The 22,601-nt window shown below is 43.3% G+C and overlaps 1 protein-coding gene across 2 annotated transcripts in view; it reads right to left on the bottom strand.

The window, feature by feature from the left end:
* PDZD2 (PDZ domain containing 2) overlaps nucleotides 1-22,601 on the bottom strand; it is a 212,534-nt gene that overhangs the window by 15,341 nt on the left and 174,592 nt on the right. The window contains exons 8-18 of one of the 2 annotated variants that reach the window (XM_088023529.1): nucleotides 20,469-20,588; nucleotides 19,560-19,674; nucleotides 17,055-17,128; nucleotides 16,680-16,905; nucleotides 15,005-15,122; nucleotides 13,370-13,502; nucleotides 8,787-8,889; nucleotides 7,269-7,303; nucleotides 6,391-6,523; nucleotides 4,036-4,832; nucleotides 741-885 (exon numbers count right to left, since the gene is read on the bottom strand). In XM_088023529.1, the coding sequence (XP_087879655.1) occupies nucleotides 741-885; nucleotides 4,036-4,832; nucleotides 6,391-6,523; nucleotides 7,269-7,303; nucleotides 8,787-8,889; nucleotides 13,370-13,502; nucleotides 15,005-15,122; nucleotides 16,680-16,905; nucleotides 17,055-17,128; nucleotides 19,560-19,674; nucleotides 20,469-20,588 (1,999 nt within the window). Of the gene's footprint in view, nucleotides 1-740; nucleotides 886-4,035; nucleotides 4,833-6,366; nucleotides 6,524-7,268; nucleotides 7,304-8,786; nucleotides 8,890-13,369; nucleotides 13,503-15,004; nucleotides 15,123-16,679; nucleotides 16,906-17,054; nucleotides 17,129-19,559; nucleotides 19,675-20,468; nucleotides 20,589-22,601 lie in introns of both variants that reach the window. The other variant, XM_028098107.2, reaches the window with a different exon arrangement.

Below are 22,601 nucleotides of genomic sequence, written 5' to 3' on the forward strand. Positions count from 1 at the left end.
TGACTTTATTGCAAAGTGTGTAACTGAAACGAGTTTTTGAGGGAGATTAAATGACACAGAGGCAGTCCTTGATGTCACCTTTCAAAAAGATCCTTCTCTTGTACCCCCCCCCCCACAACACACACAAATGCCCCATAATGGAAAGGATGTTGACTCAATTATGGCACATGATGGGGAGGAGGGCCCAGCAGCCTTTGCAAACGATGTTGCAGGTGCATAAGGACATGGAAGATATCGGTGCAGTTTCCCAGCTAGAGTGGGGCACAGAGGTGCTGAGACGGACGCATCAGTGCTTAGGAGGGCCTGCCAGGGGCCAGCACCAGTCACGCAGGCCAGGAGCATCTTGTTGACCTCAGCAGGCCGCGCAAACACTATATTCTGCGGATGCAGGAGGTACAAAATATTTCTCAGTGCATTTGATTTCACAAGAGACGAGCGTTGAAATTCTGAAGGGCAGGAACTTCTCTGTGTCATCTCATGTCTCATTCATTAAGGTACCCGTCACAAAATAGGCAAAGAGTGTCAAGCGGCTGAAAATGGATGTATTCTGATGTGGAAATAAAGCTATGAGTTTAGGCACAACGATCTAGTGAAGTTGTTAAATGCAGGCAGCTTGTAAATATCATTAATCTGTGCAAGAGGTTTTTTTCCCCCCACAAAGTTCTCCACATGTAACATTTTTATTAGGGTAACTTCTGCCCTCCCATCTTGAAGCTTAACAAGCAATGAAATAATCTTACCTGTCCCGGGTTGTTGCCCCTGCTCTGGTGCAGCTTCGAGCAGGTTCTCGGTGCTGCAGCCAGCATCTGGGTGGGGCGGGGCACCGGCAGGCCCCCAGTTGGCAGGGACATGCCCATCGCTGACGGTCAGCTTCCCCAGAGATTCCTAGCCCAATGACAACCACAAGTCACTGTCAACAACTTTCAGGTTTTCTGCCCCCTAAGACATCACACACGGAAAAGCGCTGCTTTGGGAAATTTCAGAGAGCCCTCGACTAGGAGCCACAAGATCCAGATTCTGGGTGTAAGGCCTGCTAAGAAATTGCACAGTCTTGTTACTCTTCCTAAGCCTCGGTTTTCTCAACTTTGAAATGAGGGTGATCAGGGAAATGCAAATCAGAATCACGCAGAGATGTCACGTCACACCTGCAAGGGTGGCTATGATCCAAAACAGAAATAACAGGTGTTGGCGAGGATATAGAGAAATTGGAACCGTGTGCATTGCTGGCGGAAATGGGAAATGGTGCAGCCACTATGGAAAACAGTGTGGAGTTTCCTCAAAAAAATAAAAATGGAAATACCATACGATCCAGATATCACACTTCTGGATATATGCCAGAAGAATTAAAGCAGGTTCTCTTAAGAGATATGTGTACTCCCATGAGGATAGCAGTGCTGTTCACAAATAGCTAAGATGTGGAAGCAGTTCAGGTGTCCACTGACAGAAGAATGGATAAGCAAAATGTGGGATTGACATACAATGGAATATTACTCAGCCTTAAAAAGGAAGGAAATTCTGACACATGCTACAATAGGGCATTATGGACAGCGACATTATGGGCAGTGAAATAAGCCAGTCACAGAAAGACAAAACTGTCTGATTCCATTTAGATGAGGTACTGAGAGTTGCCAACATCAGAGAGACAGAAAGCAGACTGGCAGTTTCTGGGAGCTGGTGGGAGGGGGAATGGAGAGTCACTGTGTAATGGGTACAGAGTTTTCTGGAGACGGCCGTGATGGTTGCACATTATGAACATATACCACTGAACTGTACACTTTTGTTACGTGTATTTTACCACAGTAGAAAAACTGGGGACAAAATGGGGATAAGATTTGCCCTAACTTACAGTTTTATTTTTTTAACTTTTCTTTTTTTGAGAGAGCGAGTGAGCGCGAATCCTAAGCAAGCGCCATGCTCAGCATGGAGCCTGACACAGGGTTTGATCCCATGACCCTGAGATCATGACCCAAGCTGAAATCAAGAGGTGGATACTTAACCAACTGAGCCACCCAGGCACCCCTCATAGAGTTTTAAATAAAAGATTAAATGAGCCATTATAAAAATCACATGCAGCCCACAAAAGGATATATCGACGTAAGGTGTTATTGTCTTTATACCGCATAGTGATACCCAAGACTGTAAGGTCAGCTCCTCAGTTTGGTACTTAGGGCTAGGACTTATCTGGATAAATGAAATTGACATTTAATATTCCAAAATTTCACTTTAGCCAAGTGTCAATTACTTTATCTTCCTTTCTTCTACCTAAAACCTACTGTAAAAAAAGAAAGAAACTCGCTAGGAAGTTAAATCAGATTTATTTGAAATTCACTGAGTTAAGGAGTCATAAAGTGGCCCAAAGGTGGCCACAGAGGAGAGAGCTGAGCTGTATTTTAAAATGTTTAATTTTATGTTATGTGATGTTCATCTCAATTTAAAAAGTATTAAGTAAAAACAGTAGAAGACAACCCACTTACCAAAGGTTTTTTCTTTTTAAGATTCCAATATTTGAGCGTAAATACTTAATGGCAATGCATTTTATTTTCTTTCTCATGTATAAATGAAATGGTATTTTTGAACTAAATTTTTCATGAGAAGAATTAAACTTTTGTGCAAAAGTTTTAAATGCTTCTCAAAATTCTTATTGGGAATACTCATTTACAATAACAAAAGCTCTATATGGATATGAATATATTATTATGAATAACACCCCTGGTTTATATAGTTATCCAAAACTGGCTGAGGATACTTTTTGAAAGAAGGGGTTTAACCTATTAGCTGAACATTGCATATTAAAACACATATGCTAGGGGGCCCTGGGTAGCTCAGTTGGTTAACCTCTGCCTTTAGCTCAGGTCATGGGCCCAGGGTCCTGGGATTGAGCCCCTGTGTTGGGCTCTCCGCTCAGTGGGGAATCTGCTTCTCCCTCTGCCCCCCCCACCCCCGCTTGTGCTCTCCCTCTCTCTCTCTCTCTCAAATAAATAAATAAAATCTTAAAAAAACAAACATATGCTAGTTGGAAGTAATAACATTTTTTAGGAGGACGAAGTTGTTTCTTTTTCTATACAGTTAACAAAAATCCCTTCTGCCTAATATAGTTTTTATGACTTCATAGTTTCTGGGTCTGTTTACATGTATGTTTGTATAAACCACTTGAGCATGCATCTTTATAAATATGGCCTTACAGTCACCTCAGAGAGAAACTATTTATGTTGAGATCGTAAACAACATTAGTTTCTCTTACTCTCTCCTTGCTTAAGCGCAGGTATACTGATTAAAAACGAGCAATTTGACAATTCTGGGTCATTCTAGCGTATGTGTAACAAATTTGTAACATAAATAATATTTAATTGCCTCTAAAGTGGTGTGTTACAAATTTCTTTTTTTTTGTTTAAGATTTTATTTTTAAGTAATCTCTACACCCAGCATGGGGCTCGAACTTACAACCCCGAGATTGAGAGTCACATGCTCCACTGACTGAGCCAGCCAGGCGCCCCAGTGTGTGATCAGTTTCTAGCATGCCTGTTATTTCACGTGATTCTCACAAGGGTATGAGTAGCTTTGATTACACATAATGACCGTAGAAAGCCTGAAAAAATGAGGGTCGCTCAGAACCTCATGAGCTGGAGGGAATCACTGTTAAGCTGTGTTTGATGGTCAGTCCAGCTCTGAGAGATGATCGGGGTCGATAACTTGCCTCAACGGTCACCCAGCTCGTGAGTGGAGCAGACCCAGTGCTCTTCATCAGCCTCCCGCTGCCCTTTGCTCATCCGCCATGGCCCCGTGTCCGGGTAAGAGAGCGATTTCATCTTACGGCAGGATGATCGATGACCCGCTCCCTGGGCACGGTCCCCCACCCACCTGCTGACACACAGACAGGCTCCCGAGCAGCCCATGGATGGCAGTGAACGACTGCTGAAACAGAAGCCTCCAACCATTACCCCCTTCCGGCAGGTTACCCCCTGCTTTCTCACACACCTCATCCTCACTCACACAGTAGGGACTCAGGTCCCAGGTTACGAAGAGGAAATCGGTTACCTTCTCCACAGTGCCCCCTGGATGAACACCAGTCCTGGTCTCTTTGACGGAAGTGGCCTGGACACATGGGTCGTCAGCTCCATCAGTCAGGTGTACTGTCGCTGAGTTGCTGGGCCTGGCATCAGCCTCGGGCCTTCTGTGATGTGGGCTGACCCTGGCCACTGGTTTGTGCCTGGACCCCAGGCTGTCATTCTTCTGCTGGGCAGACCTGGGGGTGTCTGTGTTCCCCAGACTCTGGCTGCCTGTGTCGGCTCTGTATTCCAGTTTGGGCGAACTCCTCGATCCTGATAGTTCCTTCCTCCCCGAGCAGCCAGGGCCACCCTTGGGGGCTACTGCAGAGGCCAGCAGGTTGGCTGCATGGGGAGGAGTGTCCCCCACACCCTCTGGGACACTCTCCTCTGAGTCCCGTGAGCTGCCGAGGAGAGGCACTGAGGAGGCCTTGCTGACCATGGTTTTCTGGGGCTGTGCCCCCCCGCTGTTGATACCCCTGACCTTGAAAGAGGTCATCAAGACGTGCCGCGAGTCATCCTCCGCCAGAGGCCTGCTGGGACCGGGGAGGGACCCCGGGAGGGAAATGCAGTCCCCTTCCCCGTCAAACTCTCCCTCGTCGGTGGCATCGTCGGTGTCGTAGCACCCCACCCTCCTCTGGCGGAGGAGCGGGGTCCGGAGGAGCTGCGGGCTCCCAGGGAGACTGGCTTGTCTGGCAACCGTCACCTGCTTGTGGAGGAGCCCAGAGGCCCGCTGGCTTCCTAGCGTCACGAGGCTGTTGGCCCTGGGTTTTCCTGGCTTCTTGTGAGCTGGTGGGGATGGGGAAAGAAACGGCCAAATGAAACAGGGTTTCCCGGCCGGCCTGGTTTTGCACCCCCCCCCCATTACACAGGAGCATCCCCACAACTGCCAGCCATTCATCCTCTGGCCGCTGACCACCGGGCTTTAGGGACACGGCTTCTTGGGATTTGCACCCGGTGGACAGTGGCTTCTCGCTCTCCTTTTCCTACTGGCCTCCCTTTTTGTTTACTTAAATTTCTTTCTTTCTTTCTTCTTTTTTTTTTTTTTACTTCAACCTCTGGACTGTTTAGCCTAAACATGTATGCTTCCTAGAGGCAGAAATGTTTAATTCTACGCCCAGGATGCCTGCCACCACTGCTGGGGTTCAGACTACATGCTGTTGCTGGGAAGTCCTCTTTGGGACGATGCCCGGAGAGCAACCAGCCCCGCATGCTGGAACCTTCTTATCACATGAGGCCCTTCATTTGCGGAGACGGGGGTGGGGGGCATAGAAGCTCCTAGAGCATGGTACAGGGAAGCCTGAGATTATTATCGATACGAGTTCCAAGCAGGGAGGAGGGAAGGCCCGTGCTGCCCAGCAGACCCTTCACAGCTTGCTGAATGTACAGAAAAGTACATGGGCTTCCACCATGTGACAGAAATGCTGCTGTCGGAGACAAGAGTACGCTTGTCCGCTGTTCCAAATGAGAGCCGGAGTGGTCAGGTCTCCCTGTCCTAAGACAGGGATGTTCTTGGGCAGACATTAGAAGTAAAAAAAAGAACAAAGGGGGAAAAAAAGCAGACCACAGCAGCAGAAGCCCGAGGAATCAGTATGGTTCACGTCAGCTCATTCTCTCATATTATAGTGACAGCGTGATCAAGGAGATTTGTAAACAACTGTTTGATAACATCGGTCTCTTATGAGTGCTGAATCCTTCACTCAGCTGCCTTCTAAAAAGGAGTCAGTTAGGGCCTGGTGAGGGAAGGGACCTAGAATTTCGCTGGGAATCCCCTAAAACAGAAAGCTGTTAGCTTGCCACCCTGATTTCATGCCATAAATTTCAAGACGATGCTAGGTAAACCGCATCTAAACACTGTCCAGGTTAGCCACCTCCAACACCCAGGATACAGAACATGCACTCAGACCCTTCACCCCAGAACCAAGGGGCCAGTCAGCAGTGGGGGGCTGCATTTTCCAAAAGTAAGTTTGGAATTTAGTCAGGGTACAAAGATGGCTTCTACTCGACCAAAGGCGCGACTTCCAGGTCCCTATTCACATTATACCGCCCTGCTATGTAAGCCAACGGGGCCCGAGTCAGAAAACAGGCGTTGTTGGGGTGCCTGGGTGACTCAGTCGTTAAGCATCTGCCTTCGGCTCAGGTCATGATCCCGGGGTCCTGGGATCGAGCCCCTCATTGGGCTCCCTGCTCCGCGGGGAGCCTGCTTCTCCCTCTCCTGCTCCCCCTGCTTGTGTTCCCTCTCTCGCTTCTCTCTCTCTGTCAAATAAATAAATAAAACCTTAAAAAAAAAAAAAAAGAAAGAAAGAAAACAGGCGTGGTTTACTAGAGGTGCTGGCTGGCGGGCCACTGTCCTCAGAGGTGCTGCAGCCGCTGCCTGGGGGGTCATCGTCCTCGGAGCCGGCCACCACGAGGTCTGACAGGGAGCCTGGGACACCGTGGGCAAAGTCCTGGGAGGCTTCGGGTTCAGAAATCAGGGCGTCCTGTTGGAGAAGACGGTGCGGGCTGATGGGGGAGGCGCGCCAGAGGCCGGTTATCCGAAACAGTAACTCCTGACTTTCCAAGAACACTTCGTTCTCATCCACGGTCATTTGAAACACTGGTAAGAGTAGACACCCACTTCCATCGACTCTAGGATGGCTAAATTAGACAACTGATGAAAATGGCAATGGTTGCTGCCAGACAAGGTTTTTAAGAGATTTTTTTTTTTTTTTTTTTTTGGCCAAATGTTTAGCAATGACCAGAAAAGCCACAGCAGCGATTTATCAACCATCCCAAGAAAACCACTGGGGGGAAGAGATAGGAAAATGGAATGACATTCCAAGCCACTGGTTCGGCCTAGTGATGGAACAGAAAAGAGGGGGGTCTGAATCCTGTGCTCAGATCCACTGGGACTGAGGAATCACCAGCTGGGAAACATTCCAGTCTCCTTAAAGTCACAGGTCCCCCGAAAACCAACCGGAGACCCCTTTATTGTGGAGCAGTTTGAACACTGTTTTTAAACTGAAGCTCAGTTCTTTTATTTTGGTGCTCTATTCTTTTCTTAGATGAGTATTTAATAAAAGAAACACACATTTTTGTTCTCAAATTAGCATTGTTGCCGTAGTCTGTAAAGTGGCTAAAATGACTCCTGGACAAAGATATGGGCTGGGCCCTCAGGTTTGACTTATGAGCCCCAGGAATTGGTTCATGGGCCAGCTGAGTGAGGCAGAGTATGCCTTGACTCACCTTTTTTGCAAGAGAGGGACTCTTCAAGGGGGTACCTGTTGGAGAGAAAATTCACCATAATGTCAAAAGAGCAAAGCACACATCCTTACAAATAGGTTCACATTCTTAACCACAAAAGAAGGAGCCAAACATATTAACCCCTCTTTGCTTGACTTACACTGATGGGCCACGTGTATAGGTGTAGACATGCATGCACTCGACCTGGGTACCCGATCCCTACTCCACCCCACCTCCCAAGGTTCTGCTCATGCTTCAAGCCCTAACTTGGATGTTACCACCTCCATGATAATCCCAGTTGGAGGTAACTTCTTCGGAATCTTAAAAGTATTTGATACTACCCATACACCAATTTTCATACACACAGTATAATTTAATTATAAGTGGATGCCCCTCATCTCCCTTCCTCAACTATTTATAAGGCTGAGACCCTCACTGATCTGACCCCACAGTGCTCAGCATTGCACCTGGATCTAGGAAGTATTCAGTGATATTAGCTGAATGGATCGAAGGATCAATGAACAAAGAAACACCACTCAAGAAACTCCTGAAGGAACTCGGGGGAGGGTTGAATACCTATTTTGGTTTTTAGTAGAAGGATGAAAAGATTTGGCATTGAAACTTTAAATTATATGCCATGAGCAAAAAGAGCTTGCACATGAGGTTCATAGCTTAATAAAATCTTTTGTAAATGATCGTGGGCATATGCTGGGATTATGAAAGGGCAGCTTGCAGGCAGGTCAGGAGAAGGGCCTGGCCAAATAAAGAGCCCATTATGGCTGGGCCTACTTTAAATATATTAATTATGGATGCAAATAATGAGGGTATTCCATGGCTGCCAAAAAATCCTGTGCCTTCCTTTTCCTCTGACAACCAGTAACTCACGTCTATTTCTTTTTCTCCCGACATCAGTCTTGACATCAGTAATATCTTGAGTTGAGACATGTTTGCAGAGTCCCTTTGGATTTCCATTCTACTGGAAACATTACTTTTAAAACTTGATGCAATGTTTCCAATTTGAAATTCATAGGAAATTCTTACTATCTCAATCCTTCGCTGCCTGAACTTTCCCACTTAAGAAAAGGGGGAAATCATGATTTGGGGAGCTTCTACTATTACTCTTTTTCAGTTGAAACTTAAAAAAAAATCTACTTATTATTGAAGTAAGGCTGCCATACTGGGTGGAAACCTTTAGTTCATGTAAAGAAACCCCAGGCTTTGGAACGGAGAACACACTGTGTCTACCAAACAACTGATATTTTGGTATTACTTTCTACCTAGGCCATTTCAGATGAATTGTACATAAACAAATGAAATGCTGTTAACTCATGTTTGTAAATTATCTCATAGTGTATGTGCTTTAATAAAGCACATTAAATAACAGCAGAAATCAAAAGTAGCAGCTAGGAACAAGCACGGGATCTCTTTGACAATGACTTCTGCCAAACCTGATAATGACGAAGACTCTAATATCACGGCATGGGGCAGGGCCCCCTGGGGGAGCTTCCTGGAAAGCTCTACTCAATGCTGGACGAAGACGTGCAATTATAGTACCTGAGCTGGCCTCTTTGCTCTCCTGATAAGTGCTGCGTGCGATCACCGCGTCCATTTCCTGCTCGGAAACCTGATTTTCAGCAGAAAGCACAAATGAGATGGTTTTCTTTCTTTATTTTCCCCCAATAAAAGTAGCTAGGACCTGGGTCAGAGGTTGAGTGCAGATAAAGAGGGACATCACAGCGCCAAAGATTATGACTGTCCTTGGAAGCAATAACTCAGGGCATATAAGGACAGCTGGGTTAGCTGATCGCTTCCAACAGTATGTTCAAAACAAGACCTTCGAATGGTTCCCAAAGTCATTAACGCGCCCAGGTGCTATAGTTACCAACCACACGGCTGATACCTGCCTCTCTCTAGAACACTCACTTCTATTTCTTTTCTTCCTAGATTTTATTTAAACAATTGCAAACCTACATAAAGCTTGTAAAAGTAGCACAAGAGGAGTATACTCTTCACTGTTGTTGTTTTTAAATATTCTGCCATATTTACACTCATGCTCTTTTTTTAAGATCTTATTTATGTATGTATGTATTTATTTATTTGACAGAGAGAGAGAGGGAGGGAGGGAGGGAGGGAGAGAGAAACCACATGAGCAGGGGGAAAAGCAGAGAGCGAGGGAGAGAGAATCTGAGCATGGAGCCCAATGCAGGGATCGATCCCACAACCGCGAGATCATGACCCGAGCCGAAACCAGGAGTCGGAGGCTTAACTGACTGACAGCCATCCAGGCTCCCCACTCATGCTCTTTCTTAACACACAACACACACACACACACACACACACACACACACACACACACTGCTTCACTTTTTACTAAACCACTTGGAAGTTAGTTGCAGACATCATGAACATTCACCCAGAAATATTTTAGCATGTATCTCCTCAAAACAAGGACATTCTCTTCAATAACCCTGGTACTATTATCATTCTAGGAAACTTTTTTTTTTATCATTCTAGGAAACTTAACATTGACACAAACGACTGTCTAATTTACATTTCATATTCCAATTTAGCTAACTGTCCTAATACTATCCTTCAGAAACACTATTCCAAGTGTGTCTGTAGACAGAAGTAGTTCATAGGAAATTTGATGCCAGCTTGCGAGGAGATAGGTCTTCCCTCCAGAACGCTTATCAACACTCAGTTTCTTTCACCAACAGTGTCCTCCTGGGGACTGTTGTGTGCACTGAACTGAGTGGTGTACATCATGAGGTAACTGACTTGCATTCTGGTGCGAGCTCCTTACCTTGTGGATCTTAGTAGATGGTCACCAGCCAACACCTTTGCATAGTAATGCTTCATAGAAATTTCATTTTTGGCAATCCAGAATTCAATTCAGGGTCTAATTGTCATGTCTTTTTAGACTCCTTTAATCCAGAACATTGCTGAGCCTTTCTTTGTCACAATATTGATATTTTGGAAGAAACCCAGGCCAATCAAACCCCCAATTAGGATTTGTGTGATAGTTTCTTCATGCTAAGATTTAGGTTATGCATTTTTTTTGGGCAGAAAAACTACAAAAACTGTTTCCTCCTCATGCTTTAGAGAGGCACTCAGGGTCAGTGTTTCATGTTTCACGGCTGGTGACAACTTTGACCATGTGGTTAGGATGGAGTTCATCAGATTTCTCCACTGGATTTTTTTTGGGGGGGGGTCATCAGTGAGTGATCTATGAGGAGACAGCTTGAGACAACATCAATATCCTGCTCCCCAGTATATTTTTACTCAATAGTTTTAGCATCATTGATGATTTTTACTTGGATCAATTTTTACAATGAACTTTTCAAAACAGTCATTTCATAACTCTTCTTTTCTTTCTATATTTACTGGTATCATGGTAGATTCATGGATTTTTTTCCACCATCAGTTGTTATCCATAACTGTCATTATTCATGGAAAAGAATTTTTTAAAGCCTGACATACGCTGAATTATGAGATATTTTAAAAGACAATTACATAACTTGCATAGAATTTCTTTTTTAAAGGTAAGAATACTGTAAAGTTAGAATGGTAATTTTGTGTAGTAAAATAACATTTAGCATAAATAATATTTGGATAAGCATAGCAATTTGTCCTCATAAGTAAATAAAGCTATGCAGGATTCAGCATTACATTTTAACCTAACAGGTAAATCATGATCACATGTTTTTGTAATACTTCCTAGCAGGCTTCACAGGAAATAAAACACATACACATACATGCACACAGGCATATACATGTGAATACACACACATACTTCATAAAGCAAAGAGTAATTTTGTATAAATGAGTCAGGGAAAAACATCACCTTAGACAGCGGTTGCCAATTTTTCTTGACATTAGACTTTCAATATTTGCAACTGCTTTTCTGAGTGGGAAAAAAATGGCTGGGGTTTGAAACAAGTGAAGGATTTCCTGGATAATTCTATTCATGCTGAGAGCCCCAGTACCAGTTAAAAATGGACCCCTCTGACCTTCTTCTGGCAAGTCCAAATCTTAGCTTGTCTAGACCTGGAGGGTTTGAATATCCCAGTTGGGCAGCCACTGCTCCAGTCATTATGAGAAACAGAAGAAAAGAAAATCCTTGTGGTATTTCTACTGGAACAACATGAAAACTAAGGAAGCACATACATTCAGTACCAAAATGTACTATTGGCATGAAATGCTGGGGTGAGTGGTATAAAAATACATTAAACATAAAGTGGAATCTTGACCAAAAGAAAAATATAGTATGATGTTACAACTAAGAACACCATGTTTACCTAGGAAGAAATGTGAAATCTAGTCAAACAAATACTGAAATCTGGTTTTGCGGGATGTATCTCCAATGCCATCATGACGACCATTTTACTGTGGCTAGAAACATGAATCAACCTGTATTCAACAGGCTCGCAGACCACCAGTCCATCAGGATTATTATGCTTTGCACGGAAACGCCATTTTGATGTTTGATTGTATTGGCAAATTGGGCAGATGCTTTTGGGCTGAGTTGAAGCAGACCTCCAAACAAATCGTGACCTGTGCTATGTTGGAATGGATTTTGAAGTCAGACATGCCTGAAGCCAATGACTGCAAATCACTGAGAACTGATTTTTTTATAATGTTGCTGAGGGACGTGCTAGGTCAGCCCAAGCTTATTGGACTGCTTTGGAAAAGGGAAAAGGGAAGGGGGAAGGGGGAAGGGGGAAGGGGGAAGAGGGTATGGCCATGCAGGTGATGGAATCCAAGGGACGACCCTGGAGGAAGGAGCCAAGACCACTCTAGCTGTATGAGGCAAAATGCTGTTAAAAATGACCCCAAGAGAGCCATGGGAGACAGCAGGAAGACGAGAAGAGGCTGTAAGGGAAAGTGTTAGGACCACAAAATAGAAAGGAGGAAAAATAGGAAGTGACAAGAGAAAAAATGGAAAAAGAAGCATACTTGGTTTTATATGAATGATATTCAAGAAGTTTTTATTTAAGACATATATGAGAATGCATGTAGACAAGAGAAGACAATCTGGGGAAAAAAACAGTAGCGGATTTGACTTTGAATCAGTCTAATGGCAATTGTCGACCAAGCACTGTGGAGAACCAGTACAACAGACCCCACTAAGACACTAAAAGTGATGCCATAAAATTAACACACGAAAGAAATCTCAGACATGGGAGGACCCACGAGGTCTCTCCGCACAGACTTCTTACTCTCAAAATGGCATACAAGTCCAATAAGCAGAGCAGCCTGGGCCCATTTAGGACATAATAGTATAAATGATACAGAGGAGGTGGTCATAGGACAGGCACAAAAAGGGCTAATGTTCTTAAGGAGCATTTTGAGTTGTTGGAAGGAAAAGGTTAAATTTTGTAAAAATACAACCTGATTGCAATATTAGAGACAAGCTAATTTAAAAAGATTTTTACATCAAGTACTCGAAACAACAACAACAAAAAAATAGTGCTCAACGCAGTAGAATCTAATTTGCTGAAGTGGCTTCTGGTTAACCTAAAAAAATTCGAAACAACTGCTTAAGTATAGAAAAGACACAACCAAATGCCAGCAAAGGCCAAGGATACAGGGGCTATGATTATCTGCAAATTCCACAATGTGATATTGATGCTGAAAAAAAATTAGTGGGCTCTTAAGCCTTAATTACAGAAGTATTCTGCTCAGGTTGAGGATGGCCTAGAGGGACCATTTAGTCCACCTCTCTCAGATTTTCTTGATGCAGAAACCCAAAAAAGGTTAAATATCTCACCAGAGATCAAACAACCAGCTGGGACTTACTCAGAACCGAGCACTCTTATCTTCTACCACATTTTATACCAATAACAATGTCACCAATAACAATCTCAAAATTTTCTAATAAAATTTCTAAGAGTGTGAAGACAAAGACGTCCAGATAGTGATTTGTTTCCCATGTGTATCGGTTACCTTGGTCACCGTGTGACCACAAACTGATGATTCCCATGCCCAGCTGGGTAAACTGTCTCACCAAAGAGCGTGCATCATCATAGGAACACATGTCTCACTGCTTCAGGACAAATAGCCATGCCATCTTCCCATACTCAGAACAATATGAAATACTTCACCTTTGGGTTAGGGTGCCGGCCGATGACAAGGCGAACGGGTCCTGGGGGGCATTTGCTCAGGATGGTATGGACCTTGCTTAAAGCAGCATGGCGGACGTTGACCGAGTTCACTTCCAGGATTTGATCTCCGCGGCTAGGGAGGACAAATGACCAATACTCTGTGGTAACAGTTAGCTTTTTATAAGACCTCCTTCTGGGAGAGGTTTATAATATGAAATCTCTTCTGAATACCTTAAACAAGCAAATGACATCCTTTTGTCTTTGCATATGGGTAAAAAAGCAACACATTCATATAAACAAAGCACTGTACATAGCAATACTTTGAACAGGTATTATTATTCCTATTATTTAGATAAGGCCCCAGGCTCAGAGAGCTCACCCTGATGTCACACACTGTTGAACTCAGGTCTGTCTACCTTTTGATCATCCCAAGATAGCCCCTTGACCACCATCATTTTTTTTCCTACCATCTTGAAATGATTATTGTCATATAATTTGAGGAAGAAATACCTGAAGCTCAAAGGTTACCCAAGAGTTTGTAAAACCGTTTCAAATTTGAACAAATGAGAAATTGGGGACAAGATGCCCATTTTGACTTGAAATTATAGGCAGAGAACTCACTATGAAAGAACAAAGACTCTTTATGTGGGGTTTGAAGAATGTTCATTTGGCAGGCTCCAGACATATGGAACCATTCAAGAAAGAAACATCATCTTGGGATGTCATTAAAGGATTTTTTTTCCAGGGGTTCTAAAAGTATATTTTCTTTAATGTACTTTGGATGATTTGCTAAAAAATTTTTTTTGTATGGAAATTCACTCTGATGATTAACTAAAAACATAATATAATCTATTGACAGGGCCCCAAAATGGCAACCTTAAGGAATATCATTTTGACAATTCCTCAACTGCTCAAGGACTTGGAAGCTTACAGGGGAGAAAGGTGATACTGTTTGCACAGGGTGCTTTGTGCAATGTGTGTACTTCTTGTGAAGTTTAGGTGGGCACAGGCCCATTGCAGTCACTCCGAATGGAACATCTAGACGTCTCTTTATAAACAGAACACCCATGCTACCAATCAACTAGCCGGACGGAGAAATCAGACGCACAGTGATTTCAGACAATAAGCATCTAGACAACATCACTCAAAAAGGAATGAAACAACAGGAAAGACTCAAGAGATCATACTTAATCATAAAGGCCTCCTGGTGAAGGGCAGGCTTTCAGGACTCTTTGGTATCCAGCGATTATGAGCTGTTAGGAGCAGTTCCTAGCATCACATATGAATTTTACATAAATGAATATAAACATGAAAGAAAATACTTAGATAATCATAGATACCTGTACAGAATTGTATTTTGTCAAGTTTCTGAAACTGAGCTTCTGAGTCCAAATAGATCAAAGTAGGCAAGCCAAGATGCAGAGTTCTCTACTTCAACCCAATTTCAATTAGATTAGCTTTTCCCCTTTCAGGGAATGCTATTAATTGTAACCTGGGCTACATTACTGCCAATAATACAAAAGTTTAGGATTTCACACAAGGATGTAATAGGGGCAGGATACCTTACATATTCATTCATTCATTCATTCATTCATGAACGCGCGAGAAGCCTATATGATCGGGTTTACAACAAACCTCAGATTGCTCTCCATCTTGGCCACTGAGCCTGGGGCCAGGCTGTGGATGTAGATCCCTGGAGGGCTGTTCTCCAGAGCCAGGCAGCAGGCACCGATGCCTAATCCAACTCTTGGCTCTGTGAGAGGCATCAGTCAAAGAAAATAAAATTAAAAAAAAAAAAGTATAAGTGATCTGAAGCTGCATTAATGTATATTCAGACCAATAACCATTTATTTGTGACCAGACTCAGAATGGAAATCCTGCTTTCCTTTGTCAACATCATCATATTCTGTAAATGAAATGAGTTCACAGCAGACTAGGCTAACTATGGGCTGTGAATTATTCAGTGGTCCGCTCTCTGCTTAGTCTAAAGAGCCTCCTCAAGTCTGTTTCTGGAAATAGGCAGAGTCAAAGTAATTATATATATATGTATGTATATCTTTTTTTTTTTTTTTAAGAATAAGTAATCTCTGCACTCAATGTGGGGCTGCAACTCACAACCCTGAGATCAAGAGTCATGTGCTCCACTGACTGGGCCAGCCAGGGGCCCCGATATTTTTTATTCTGGATACACAGCTTTAAGTTTTCTTTCACTTGCCTTTTTTAGCAATTAATCTCTTGGTTATTTAACTGCTCATCATATTTCTGTAGTAGGGGTAGAGAAAAAGGAAAGAAAGACGAAAAGCAGTAAGATTTGGTGAAGACCCACAACTTTTAGTTGTTGACTGTATTTTTTTTTTTAAAGATTTTATTTATTTATTTACTTGAGAGAGCGAGAATGAGAGAGAGAATGAGCACATGAGAGGGGGAAGGGTCAGAGGGAGAAGCAGACTCCCCGCCGAGCAGGGAGCCCGATGTGGGACTCGATCCCGGGACTCCGGGATCATGACCTGAGCCGAAGGCAGTCGCTTAACCGACTGAGCCACCCAGGCGCCCCTGTATTTTTTTTTTAATATTTTATTTATTTGTTTGACAGAGACAGTGAGAGACGGAACATAGCAGGGGGAGTGGGAGAGGGAGAAGCAGGCTTCCCGCCGAGCAGGGAGCCTGATGCGGGGCTCGATCCCAGGACCCTGGGATCATGACCTGAGCCAAAGGCAGACGCTCAATGACTGAGCCACCCAGGTGCCCCATGTTGACTGTATTAACTATAATCTTTGGTTTTAAAAAATTTTTAAAATATTTTTTATTTATTTGAGAGAAAGAATGAGTGCATGAGTAGGGGGAGGGGCAGTGGGAGAAAGAGAAGCAGTCGCCCCCACTGAGCAGGGAGCCGATGTGGGACTCGATCCCAGGACCCTGGAATCATGACCTGAGCCAAAGGCAGATGCTTAACCGACTGAGCCACCCAGGCGCCCTGTTCTTTAAAATTTTATATTAGCCCTAGAATTAAGCCAGTCTGTGATTTTTCTTTCTTTCTTTTTTTTTTTAACATGCGTTTCTGACACAGTGATTCATCTGGGGAGAGCTTAAAAGACTTTTTGTGCTAGTGCTAACTTCTTTTCACTTTAGTAAAATGACTAAAATCTCTACTTTTGATCCCACTGTCCATTTAGAGAACTACCATACATTGTTGGCAGCGGATTGTTCCAAAGGAACAATTTATAGAAAAAATATAAAAGGTTATCCTAAGAACAGATTACAAATTGTTACTCGAGAGAATGCAGTGAAAGTGAGGAAGAGCTGGTATCACCTTTGTTGAGTGTTACTTCCATGACAACCCTGTCCTTGGGCCCAGGGGCCTTCCGACCCAGGGACGAAGAGCTGCCTTCATCAGAGCCTGCCGCTGAGCTGCCCCCACTGGTGTTGAAGTTTGGGGAGCTGGATCTGCTCACGTGTGTGGGTGTTGAGCAGGGCGTGAGGCTTGGGCTCAGTAACTTTGTGCGTACCGTTAAGACAAATAATCCACTCCGGATTTGCTGAAAAACCAAGAGGACAGAAGGGCAAAAACATTCAGACTGTTCCTAGATCGAAGGGTGGGGAAAAAAAAAAATCTCAAACCCAAACCAGAAGGAAATAAAGGAAAAAAACTAAAGAAGACAAAAGAGATAAATACGAATGTTGTTACCTTAAAGGTATGAATGGCTTCTTGGAACGTCAAGCCCTTTATTGGTATTCCATTTACATCAAGGATTTCATCCCCTAGTGACCAAATAGGAGAATTACATTAACATTGTGCTTTAGAAGAGGATAGCATATGGTACCTGATTCACAAGTCTATAAAATGATTTTTATTGTTCCAGTGTGCTTTCATTAACTTAGCTCCCAGGAATTTCACAAAATGGGACAACTAATAACAATGCATATTCTTTCGCAGTATTTCTGTATCTCCATCTTTAATGAAAACAACTAGGGGACGTATCAAGACCTTATTCTTCAGCCATTGCCAAGTTTGATTAACAGGAGTCCTACGTTTAGAGATCAAAATGCAATAATGAGTCCCAAGTCTTTCCACACAGTGTTTAAAAACTTAAGGCCACTGGCAATAAAGCAAGAACATATACAACACGTGAGAAATCCACTTCTGTATTTGTAGAAAGACAAGATTTTTGAGCTTGGAGAATCATCATGGGTTGTAGAAAACTGTTTTAATAACAGAGACAAAAACTTTTGAGATACTGTTTAAGAATGGCAGCCCTGCCTCCAGAAATAGTCCAGATGCCTGGTCTTCTTGATGCTGTTCCAGGTTCTCAGTCATGAACCTGGTCAATCACTATGTGCTTCTATCTAAGAGATTATTGTGGGCTAATACCAAGTTGCTCTCTCATTCATTTTCTCTCTCTCTCTCTTTCTCCCAAACTATCCTGGACTCATCCTCATCTTCAAGCCCAAGAAGGTAGAGTCAGGTCATTTTTCCAGCTTGGACATCCTGTTGACCTGTAAGAGTTTGTTTTTGGTTTAAACTCTTGTAACATGGTCTGTGTTTTGGAATAACAGTTCATCAAAAACACGACAAAGGGGCCCCCGAGAGAAGAACAGATGAACTTCGTACAGCAGTTCAGGACAAAAGGGGGACTTCCCTTACCTATAACAAAGTGCAAATCAGCATCAGAACACAGCTTTTCACCTCTCATGGACAGCTAATCCCAGGAGCACACTGTGTATTCCACTAAAGGAATCCAGTAGATGAGTTTGAAAATGTAGCAGGACCCCATGCATTTGTTATGTGCCTTCTCTCTAATGCAATTACAGAAGTTGTAAAAGGAGTGAAATGACCTGTTTAAAAATAATCACCTAACTAGGTTGAGGTTTTTGGTTTGCTTCCACATAGGAAATGATTGCTCATGCTCTTAAAAATCTTTATACAAGATTTTTAAAAGATCATTCAACACGTTGAAAATCCATTCCAATGATTTACCTTTATTGTAATTGAACACGTATGAAAAAACAAGTATTTAGGAGACTCAAGTGCTATTATCCTTTACTAACTACTGCTTTTTCCTCCATTTCCCCCCATTTTACCAGTATTGCAGGATGAATTTCAATCAAATGAGCACATGGCACATCCATTATAAAAATGCTGTTAGAATTTCACATTGTTCTGAAACTAGATACAAATATCACCTGGGAGTTAATCCTTCCTCTAAGAGAGAAATATTCTGTCCTCAAAATAAGCCTGGTCACATCTTATCATTAGCATGTAGGCTCCTAGGGTAGCTCTGCCTAGAAAAAAGAGCCTCCAGTGGACTCTTATCAGTTAAAAAAATAAGCCAGCAGAACATAACAGTACCTACAGCCAATTGAGTCAATTGAACTGACCAGTCACAGCATTTCTGAAGGTAACTACAAATAGTGTGATTTAGTCATTTCATGAAGGAAATGTGTTAATAAGGCAGGAAAAAAATCAGGGCTCACGAATAGGATCTAATGTCCAGCACGGTGACTATAGTTAGCAATACTGTTCTGTCCAGCTGAAAATTTCTAAGGGAGTAGATCTTAAATGTTCTCACCTCCCCCCATCATACATAGTCATTATATGATGTGATGAGGGTGTTAGCCAAATCAATGTGCTGCTCATTTTGCAATATATGTGTATGTCAAACCATCATGTTGTACGCCTTCAACTTACACAATGTTATGGATCAATTACATCTCAATAAAGCTGGGAGGAAAAAAAGCACTCATTTAGTATGTTTATGCATGGCAAAATGGCAGGTGCTGTGGAGAATATAAAAGGTGTGTATGTACTCAGCCCTGAGGCAAGAATGGCCTGTAAACTCTCAGGAATTTTCAAGGTAAGGAACATGATCAAGGACCAAGGGGACAAGACAGACATTTAAAGACCTAAATAAAAAATATCAAATCATTCCACACATCTCATTTAATGCCCACAATGACACCTCAAGATAGGTATTAATATTCCAAGTTTACAAACTGAGGAAAGTGAAGCTCAGGTTACATCAACTGTCCAAGGTCATGATGTAGTAAGTGTTGGATTCAGCTCAGGTTTACTTGACCCCCAAGACTATGGCCCTTGGCTGCTGTGCCACTGGTTTCACATCTTGCAATGGGGCAGATTCTGATGTAATCAGAGCTCACCACCACTGAGAACCACTGAGAGGCTTTCTCCTACCTTCTTTAAGTCTTCCATCCTCTGCAGCTGATCCATTTGGGAAAATGGTCTTGACAAAAATCCCCATCTGTCCTCGAATGCAGTCTCGACCTCCAGCAATGCTAAAGCCAAGGCCCTACACTCCAAGCAGAAGGGGGTCCAGGTTGTCATTGCAGTATTTAACTGAGGGTATCTGCTCTTGTTTCTATTTAACCGAGGCCTCCTTCCCAGCTAGGCTCAGAGTTAAGCTAACCAGCTATAAATTTAAATTTGCGTTCCCTTTTCCACTTCCTTCCTCAGATCTATTTGCATTGCGCTAGCTACGCATTACATTAAAGAGAGAAAGTTTTACGTTGAAACATATGAACTTGCCAGTATTTGACAACCTTTGATCTCCAAAAATGGCAACTTCACATGGATCGATTAATAGCTCAGGAGAGTCATTTCATACAATTCGGGTGCCATATTTATTTTATTGTTTTGTGTCAGTCTTTCCATTTTGTATAATATCGAAATGGATGTTTTGACATTTGTACAATACCAACTTTTTTGTATTATTCTCTTTGTGATAATGGCAATGTTATGAAATTCATTCAAAAGGATAACTAGGAATATATCCCCTGAAGCTACAGGGGTGGCTTTTCTTTCAATAGGAGTAAATGTTGGAGCATTCACTTCACCCTCGCCTGTGCCCTAGCTCCCAGGTGCTGGTGACTCCTTATGTTGTAAGGCCAAAAGGGTGTGACTCACTCAGCAGCCCACAGGAAAGGATGCTAGGGAATCCACTCAAATCTATACAAAGGCCACTTAATCTACTCCTCTTTGTATCTTTTATTTTTTATTTCATGTAAAAACAACAAAGTTAACCATTTAGGAAATATATGCTAACATTCACCTGGGGGCCAAAACAGTGAGCAGAAAGGAGCTCACCTTGCCTTTTTCTTTGTACAGCCCGATGATCGAGATGACCGATGGCCGAATGAGTCTCCAAGGAGATTCCACCTGAGTGGCGCTTAGGGAGCGCGTGGACTTCTTTACAATCTGGTATTCCTAAAAGTCAGCGCATGGCCAGATCAGGGATAGTCTCATTTACCCTTCTGGGGTCTCTGGCATCAAAATATATTCAGATTGTGAAAACCTCAATTCAATTGTCTTTTGGGTTAGACAGCCATTTCTCTGCGCTCTGTCTCTGGTCAAGCAGCTAAAGGAGTTTATAATGAATCGCACTGGATTCAGCCATCCCCCTGCTGTAACATACTGCCATGCTTCCCTCTCCACAGAAAGAGCTGAGTGGAGGCTGCAAGCACCCAGGGTTGCTCTTTCTTTGACCATACCCCACACATCCTACTTTGTGCTTTCTGGAACGGAGTCAGGAACCAGAAGCCGAGAGGCCTCAGAGACGTAGGAGGGCTATCCTGTGGTCAGGTTCTCCCTGGAAGCCGCTCCCTACCCCCATCCCAAGTTCATAACCATGGTTAGAAAGTATTTTGCCATGGCGCGCTTGGGTGGCTCAGTTGTTAAGCGTCTGCCTTCGGCTCAGGTCATGATCCCAGGGTCCTGGGATTGAGCCCTGCATCAGGTTCTGCTTCTCCCTCTCCCTGCTCCGCGGGAAGCCTGCTTCTCCCTCTCCCACTCCCACCGCTGTGTTCCCTCTCTCACGGTCTCTCTCTCTCTCTAATAAATAAATCTTAAAAAAAAAAAAAGTATCTTGCCATTTTAACCAAAAACGTAGCAAGCCCTTGTTTCTTATAAAACCCAAACCACAAACCCCGACAACTGTTATTCCACATAAAACACCCCACTGACAAACGGCAGCAGCTTCGGTTTTAACCCCTCACATTTGGAAAAGAAAATACTTTCCCGTCAGCCACCGTTTCCCCCTGTCCTGGCATGCAGAAGCTCAAATCTCAACCCCTTTCCTGTCCATCACCCACATGCACACGTGTGTAAGCAGGGTACACTATAACATAAACAAGAGTTTCAGCAAACCTATTGCTAAAGCACTTCCACAATCTATCTTCTTGCTATCCTTCTTAGAATAATCAATCTCTTAAATGAGACAGATATTCCAGCATACGCAAAAAAAGAAAAAAAAAATCACTTCGTGCTTAATGTGAGAAAAGAGACATCAGAAAATAGTTTTTAATCCTTAATTAGTATATTCTACAGCCAAGGTAGAAATGAGATGTCTGCTAATGATATTTTTGTATTCCTGGCACCTTAAAACCATTATATTTTGCAGTTTTACAAAATATCTACCAGCTATGCTGGCCTCCCAGACTCTGATTCATTTAAAAAATGTTGGCTTGGCAAGGTTACTACCCTTTTACTGAAACCATCATGGAGACGGCCAGACATAGCCCGTGGGTTTTCAACCCTCGAATACGGAGTTCATGTGTAGACTTGTGAGGGAACTCTCTCTGACCAATCTCCAGCTGCACCTCCTGCCATCTCCCCTTTGGGCGCCGGCGGGAACCACTGGCCTGCATGCTTCCTTGTTCTCTTGATGAGTTTCAGGGGTCCCACTGCACTTTTTAGACCTCTGCTGTCCAATATAGTCACCTGTGGCTGATCTATACCCAAACGAAGATTAAAATAACAGTTCCACTCCTCAGTCTCACTATCCACTTTGCATGTGCTCAAGTAGACACACGTGGCTACCGTACTGGACAGTACACACATAACCTGTTTCCATCATTGCGGAAAGCTGTATTGGGTGGCTCTACGCTCGGCAATGCCTTGTAGGGGAGAGAGAGAGAACAAGGGAAAAGGGTGAATTCTGGCAGAAAAAGAAGAAAAAGAAAAGGATGACTGGACAAGGGGAAAAAGTGTTTCCTCTAAAACCTTCACCAGCCTGTGCTTTCTAGAAGCCTCATTAGAAATTGGTATTTCTGGGCTATAAATATGGTCGGGTTTCTCTCAGTTAAGAAATCACCTCAGAGCGATGCCTCCTTGGCTGTGTGTGATGCCAGGAAACCCTCTCTCATTTTCTGCACTAACTAAAACAGCCTGACAACGTGGCTCTCCTACGATTTCCGATCCACCCCCTGACTCCGCCAGTCC

This window comes from Eumetopias jubatus, unplaced genomic scaffold (assembly GCF_037043125.1).
Source record: "Eumetopias jubatus isolate StellerSeaLion01/CBP00866 unplaced genomic scaffold, mEumJub1_p1.0 scaffold_5, whole genome shotgun sequence".
NCBI lineage: Eukaryota > Metazoa > Chordata > Mammalia > Carnivora > Otariidae > Eumetopias > Eumetopias jubatus.